General features: G+C 54.3%; 1 protein-coding gene across 1 annotated transcript in view; it reads left to right on the plus strand.

The window, feature by feature from the left end:
- Nucleotides 1-70: 70 nt before the first annotated feature.
- LOC104524103 (protein Smaug homolog 1) overlaps nucleotides 71-6,825 on the plus strand; it is a gene marked incomplete at its 5' end in the record, with an annotated part of 9,626 nt that continues 2,871 nt past the window's right edge. Inside the window, 4 exons of the mRNA XM_010166870.1 lie at nucleotides 71-365; nucleotides 2,137-2,222; nucleotides 5,018-5,136; nucleotides 6,667-6,825. The exon at nucleotides 6,667-6,825 is cut by the window's right edge and continues 2 nt beyond it. Coding sequence (XP_010165172.1) covers nucleotides 71-365; nucleotides 2,137-2,222; nucleotides 5,018-5,136; nucleotides 6,667-6,825 — 659 coding nt within the window. The remainder of the gene's footprint in view (nucleotides 366-2,136; nucleotides 2,223-5,017; nucleotides 5,137-6,666) is intronic.

The raw sequence follows: 6,825 nt of genomic DNA on the forward strand, positions 1-6,825 counted from the left end.
GTCTGGTTCGTAGCCCATGTCCTGTTGTCCCTGCAGAGACAAACACTCTTCTCTCCACTTCAATCCACAGGACATCCTGGAAGGTGGCAACTTGCGTGTCCCGCTGCAGGAACTACACCAAATGATCCTCACCCCCATCAAAGCCTACTCTTCCCAAAACTCCAACACGGAGGAGCACAGCCGGGACGCAGACTCGCATCACCCCTCCTCCCTGATGGGCTCGGACAGCCAAGGCTCTGACTGCAAGGACTCTGCAACAGGGGGGATGCAGCAGCACCATTTGCCGGGATGTGAGGGCGAGTCAGGGGGGGCCCCTTTGCCTGAAGGAGACCTGCCCGGACAGTTCACCAGGGTGATGGGGAAAGGTGAGCTCCTGTCGCTGGTTATTGGTGTCCTCGCTGGGGAGAGCTGCGGTGGGGCAGGGTGTGTGTGGTAGCAGGGCTGGCAGCAGCCAAAAAGCCACAGTCTTAGTGGGGGTTGATTTTTTTGAGGCCTCATCATGCTGTGGTAAGAGGTAAGAGTGTGGGTGGGGAGGTGGGCAGGGGTTTTTGGGAGGGGCAGTGATGGGACAGGCTTCCTGCCCCAGATCAGAGGTGGATAGCATCCTCTCCCTGCCCCAGGGCAGAGGCAGATAGCATCCTCTCCCTGCCCCACACAGGGGTAGATAACACCCTCTCCCTGACGCAGGGCAGGGGTAGATAACATCCTCTCCCAGCCTCACGGCAGGGGCAGATAGCATCCTCTGTCTGCCCCATGTAGGGATGGATAACATCCTCTCCCTGCCCCACATAGGGGTAGATAACATCCTCTCCCAGCCCCAGGGCAGGGGCAGATAGCATCCTCTCCCTGCCCCACATCGGGGTGGATGACATCCACTCCCTGCCCCACATAGGGATGGATAACATCCTCTCCCAGCCCCAGGGAGGGGCAGATAGCATCCTCTCCCTTCCCATTCCGAGCCCTGGGGGCATCCCACTGATCCAGAGGTGTTTTCAGCAGCATCCCTCAGACTTGTGTTGCTTGTAGGGCAGTAGCAGTGGTGCACGACCAGACTTGAGGCATCTTGAGTGCAAATCAGCTGAGTCCAAGCCCCTTTTTTTAAGCCCCAATTTAGATGCAGGACATCCCAACTACTCAGGCGCTGTTCTGTGCCTGGTACAAGGCTTTGCATCGGGATTAACACACTGGGAGGTGCACGGGAGCGATGTGAGGTAGGGACAGACCATATCTGTGCCATATGCAGAGCTCTCTGAGCAAATTTGTGTGCACTTGGATGTGTCCTAACCCCTCTTGGTGGCACCTGAGGTGTCAGTGCTGGCTGTGTGGAGGGAGATCTCCCTGGGGAAGACGGGAGGTGAGTCTTGTCTACAGGTTCACACAGGAGACCAGGAACAGAAAGAAACTCATTGGGATGCCACAAAGAAATATCAGCCCTGTCCCAATTTCAAGCCTTTTTTGTAAAAACTGATGAGATGTTTTCTATATAAAAATTTGGTGCAATATTTCTCACCAGCTAATTGACTGCATGCTCAGACAAACGTGGATTTATGGCCTCGTTTTAAACCTGCTGATGAATTCAGCCCATGACAAATGTCTCTGTCACGCACGAAGCTTGTACGTATGACACAAGCTTTGCCAGGATGAGGTGTCCTCCTGGACTGCAAAGCATCCCTGCCTGGGGGTTATGACAGGAGAGACTTAATTCTCTGTGAACTCATTTCCACTTGCTTTAATGGAATTAATTCCAAAAGAGGCTAAATCCATCAGGAAAGGTGGGAATCGGTGTGCAACAGGGACAGATTTTGGCTGTAGGAGCAGGAGCTATCCCAGCACCAGCTCTTGCCTAGGAAAAGGGAATAATCCTCTGCCTCTGATATGCTCAAGTCTAATTTTGGTGACTTCAGTGATGTCACTCTGGATTTAAACCAACGTAACAGAGAACAAAATCTCTCCCTAAATATAGGACATCATGGCAGGAATTGAGGAAGGGTGTTTTTTTTCTCACTGATGAGAAGACTCACGCATAGGACAAGGGAAATGGGATGTTGAAGGCATTAGTTGGCCCCCCCCTGGACCCCAGCTCGGTGTCCCCATGCCCATTTCTCTTCTCTTTTTTTTGTTTGTTTTTTTTTCCAGTATGCACACAACTTTTAGTTTCCCGACCCGACGAAGAGAATATAAGTTCCTATTTACAGCTCATAGACAAATGTCTAATCCACGAGGTGAGTCGTTTCGGATCATCTAAAAGTGTTGTTCTCATCGCTTAGAAACTGTTTCCAAAGTGTCTGTTGATGTAAACCTTTTGGTTTCTAACACAAATATTTTTGGGGGGTATTAATAGTAATTCTGACAGAACGGGGCTGGAGCAGACGGGAGCTCCAACGTGGTGCATGGAAATGTTGCTCTCTCCCCCTCCCCATGCTTGTGTATTTGCCAAGACCTGAAGCTGGGAAATTCATCCAGCTTGTGATGATCTGATCAGCATCTGGATGAAAGAAAAAATCCTGGGATGAACGTGCAGACAAGACCCAGTGATGCCTTGGCGTTGCCGCCTCCTGTTTCGCAGCGTGTGGTCTTGAGATTTTGCAACATGGGCATCTGTTTCTGCTCCCAGCAGATCTGCCTTTGCCAGGTGATGGCTTGGGATGGCTGAGGCTGTGCCACAGGGCTCCGGCACATTCCCTGTCTGATGGCAGGGAGGGATGGCCGGCATCCCCTGTGGCCGGCGGCGTTTCATACCCGTGCCGGCTGCACCTGGAAGAACAAGCTGCTTCTCATCGCTTGCCCATATGGCCGGGATCGAGGGGAGCTGCAGGCTCTAAATGTTTCTCAGCTATTTGTTTACATAAAAAATACGCTGTCATGCACAGAAGAATCTCTTCAGGAGGGGGCTGGTGGCTGCAAACCCCAAAATGTGCTGCATGCCACGTGGAAGGGGAGAGAGGCAACTCGCAGCCCCTTGCCTTGTAGCTGAAGCCCGTGCCGGAGCCGCGCTCATGCAAAGGTTGAATCCACACATCTCTGCAGGGCCAAGCACAGGGCATCTTGAATTGGGGTGAAATAGTTGGATGCCAGGCAAAATGCTGACTGCAGGGAGGTTGGACTAGATGACCTATAAAGTTCCCTCCCAACCCAAACCATTCTGTGATTCAGTGATTTTTTGAACCGTGCTCCAGGCCACCTCTCTTGATCACGGTGGGGTTTCAGTGCACTTTGCTGGCAGTGCCTGCGGTGTCAGCCAACATTTTTGCCCTGTGAAGTACAGGGTGGTTGGTGACACCCACTGTTTGGGTTTGCAGCAAGATGGGTTTAGAGCCATGGGTATGATCTGGGATTTACACAGACACAGGCAGTGCTGAGAGGGGCTGGGGGGAAGAGCCTGTCTGCCCCCGCTTGCTCCCCTCTGGGACAGTATCAGAGCCTGGAAATGGTGCCTGGACTTTCTGGACAGCCAAGCAAGAGCATCACTGGGGGAACAGAGGTGCCAAGAAAGGAACAAGGGTGGTGGGAGCAGAGGCCCAGGGCTGGAGAGCAAAGCCAGGCAGACATGGAGCTGCAGAGGGCTCATTTTCCAGCAGCACCTGGGATGGACATGGTGACACATCATCACCCCACCGGTGCCAGCCTGTGTTGTAGGACCAGTGTCTGCATCGACTCCAGCGTAATCAGCACGGGGAGAGAGTGTCTCCTCAGGACAGTGGTTCAGAGCAATCAAATCAGGCACTAATTAGCCTCCAAATTGTCCTCTGGAGACCTCTGCTCCTCTCCAGTGGCGGCACGGAGGCGTCGGGTGTCTAAAGTTAGCGGTGGCGGGGACGTGGGTGTCCCCGTAACCCACACTGCCTGCCTGCAGGTCTGGAGCAATTCAGGAGGAGGTCTGTCCCCTGCATGGGTGACCTTTGCAAGGAGCCTGGGCAGATGACAGGGCTCACCCTGGGTGACCTTCCGCAGAGTCTGTCAGTGCTAGGAGCAGAGCCGAGCCTTGCCCAGCCCCAGGAAGGAGGATGCTGGATGCTGTGGAGCAGCTCTGCTTTCCAAATCCTAATATTTTCCAACCCTGGTGGCATTTTCTAGAGCCACATCCAGGTGACAAGTGTCACCACCCAGCAAGGACCAGCCATCAGACCCAGCGGGAGCTGCGCTCTCACCCCGGCGGGGAGCCGGTGCCTGTGCTGAGCCTCATAGTGGGGCTGGGGACTGGAGGGGTCACAGGGAGGCTTTGGGGAAGCCCACTGTGCCCAGGGGGGTTGACAGCCTCGAGGGCAGAGCTGGGCTGTCATTCTCAGGAACAGGTGCCGCTGCTGGAACATTTTCTCCAGCTGAGATGAACTCCTCCCGTTCTGGAGCCCCCAGCACATGAAACACATGGACCTGTTAGAACGAGACCAGGGGAGGCCACGAGGATCATGCGAGGGCTGGAGCAGCTCTGCTGTGAGGACAGGCTGAGAGAGTTGGGGCTGTTCAGCCTGGAGAAGAGAAGGCTCCAGGGAGATCTTATAGCGGCCTCCCAGTACCTGAAGGGGCTCCAGGAAGGCTGGGGGGGGACTTTGGCCAAGGGCAGGGAGTGACAGAACAAGGGGTGATGGCTTGAAACTGGCAGAGGGGAGATGGAGCTGAGATGTGAGGAAGAAATTGTTTGGTGTGAGGGTGGTGAGACAGTGTCCCAGGTTGCCCAGAGAAGCTGTGGCTGCTCCTCCCTGGAAGTGTTGAAGGCCAGGCTGGATGAGGCTTTGAGCAACCTGGTCTAGTGGAAGGTGTCCCTGCTGCTGGCAGGGGGCTTGGACTGGATGATCTTTAATGTCCCTTCCAACCCAAACCATTCTATAATTCTGTGATTCTACAAAATCCTCAAGAGGAACCAGGATTTCCCTCTGAACTTGCCGATGGGGCCCGACTCAGGCCACCGCCTGCTCCCGCTGCTTTTCTGTACACACACCCACATACACATCCCTCCTCGTTTTATCCAGAAAAATATTCACGTTTCCTCTTTTTCTCCCTTGTGGTTTTTTTTTGGCAGGCGTTTACAGAGATCCAGAAGAAGCGGCTGCTGTCATGGAAACAGCAGGTGCAGAAACTCTTTCGGTCTTTCCCTCGGAAATCCCTCCTGGAGCTGTCAGGCTATCGGCAGCAGAGGAGGTACGCCGGCTTTTGGGGAGGGAGGGAGGGAGGGAGGGATGCAGCAGCTGGAGGGGACAACAGAAGCATCTCGAGGGGATGGGAGGGATGGATGCTGCTGGGTTCAGAGCCACGTTTCAGGAGGAGGAAGGTTTGGAAAAGCTTCAGCAATAAAACCCCAGGCGTTGGTTGGGAAGGGAAAGCAGCAGGTCAGTTTCCTTGTGTGTGTGGTCAGCACCTACCCCATCTATTCCCACCACATCTCCCTGGCTCTGAACCCAGCACTTCCCAGCTGTGCAGCAGATCCCCAGCTCTGGACGGCCGGCTCTGCCCCTGCCCCTCCCCTGTGCTCATTACATCAGCGCTGGAATTTCACCAAAAAGCTGTCAAGTGACCAAAAAAAAGGCTTGAAACCTGCAGAGGGTGCAGAGCTGGGGGACTGCGGTCAGAAAGTCTGGGGGGAGATGTGTTGCCAGCAGCACGTTTGCTCACTTCCAGGGTCAGGCTGGATTTTGGGTGATCCTAGAAAGCGTTTGGGTTATGGCAAGAAGAGATATTTTTAGATCAGTTTTAACAACAGCTTCAGCCATTTGTTTTGTTCTGCAAAGTCTTATTTTATTGCAGTCTCGTGCAAGTTCTTTTTTCTCAAAAAGAAAGGGGTGTGGAGGTAACTGGGAGCATTGGGATGGCTGGGATGTGAGTTCAGAAGGAAGGAGTGCAGAACCAAAGTGTTCCCCAGTGCCATGAGATGAAACATTTTGGAAAAAAATTGGAAAAATGGAAAAAAACCAAGCAGTTTCAGTGTTTGCAGCAGGATCAGAAGCAGAATAGACAGGAGCAGAGGTTTTTGATGGACCCATTTGGTCTGGGCCATCACCAGTGCAGCGGTTTAGCTGCGCATCCAGGCTGTCCCCAAGCACAAGGTAGAGCTGCCGGCTTGACATGGTCCCAGTCCCTTTCCTGAGGCCAGCCAAGATGCTCTCCAGTTTCCTTGCTGCTTTAGAGTTGTTTGTATTTTGCATTTCTTCTGCTCCTGGCAAGCTGCAGGCGAGGAAGGAGCACACAGCCAGTCCTGCTCTTCTCTTGGGGGTTTAATGGCCAGAGCATTTTTTGGACAAGGTTTAAAGAAACCCCGTCGTATTTCTGCCTAGTAAATTTATCCAGTTTTGGGATTCCAGCGTCCCCATGTCATCTGAAGCCTGTTTACAGCTGCCTGCACAGGCAGGAGAGATGAGGGCTGGCAGGAAGGTGAGCTGAAACATCTGCCAGGGGGATTAAGTGCTGGAGAAGGGCAGAGGGGAACGGGGAGCGTACGAGGAACTGCAGCTGTGGGTTTGCAGCGTGCTCCTGGTACAGGACATGGGGTGTGAGCACTGGTATGGGACATGGGGTGGTGAGCACTGGTGCAGAGCTTCACAGTGATGCAGAGTCACCCTCAGGATGTTTGACTGCTGGTCTGAGTGCACCAAACCACCCCATCACCCCCACCCCCACAGCACCGTCCCCTCTCAGAGGCCGGTTTCTCACCCTCGGTTGTTTCTCTCTCCACAGCCGAGGCTTTGGCCAGTCGAACTCCTTACCGACAGCCGGATCTGCAGGGGCAGGACTGGGCCGGCGAAACCCCCGCCAGTTCCAGATCCCCTCCCGCAACCTCCCCACCGCTCGGCTGGGGCTGGTGGGGCCCCCCGGGCTGGGGGGGCCCCCCCCCCG

Source organism: Antrostomus carolinensis, unplaced genomic scaffold (assembly GCF_000700745.2).
Source record: "Antrostomus carolinensis isolate BGI_N321 unplaced genomic scaffold, ASM70074v2 scaffold30344, whole genome shotgun sequence".
Classification (NCBI taxonomy): Eukaryota; Metazoa; Chordata; class Aves; order Caprimulgiformes; family Caprimulgidae; genus Antrostomus; species Antrostomus carolinensis.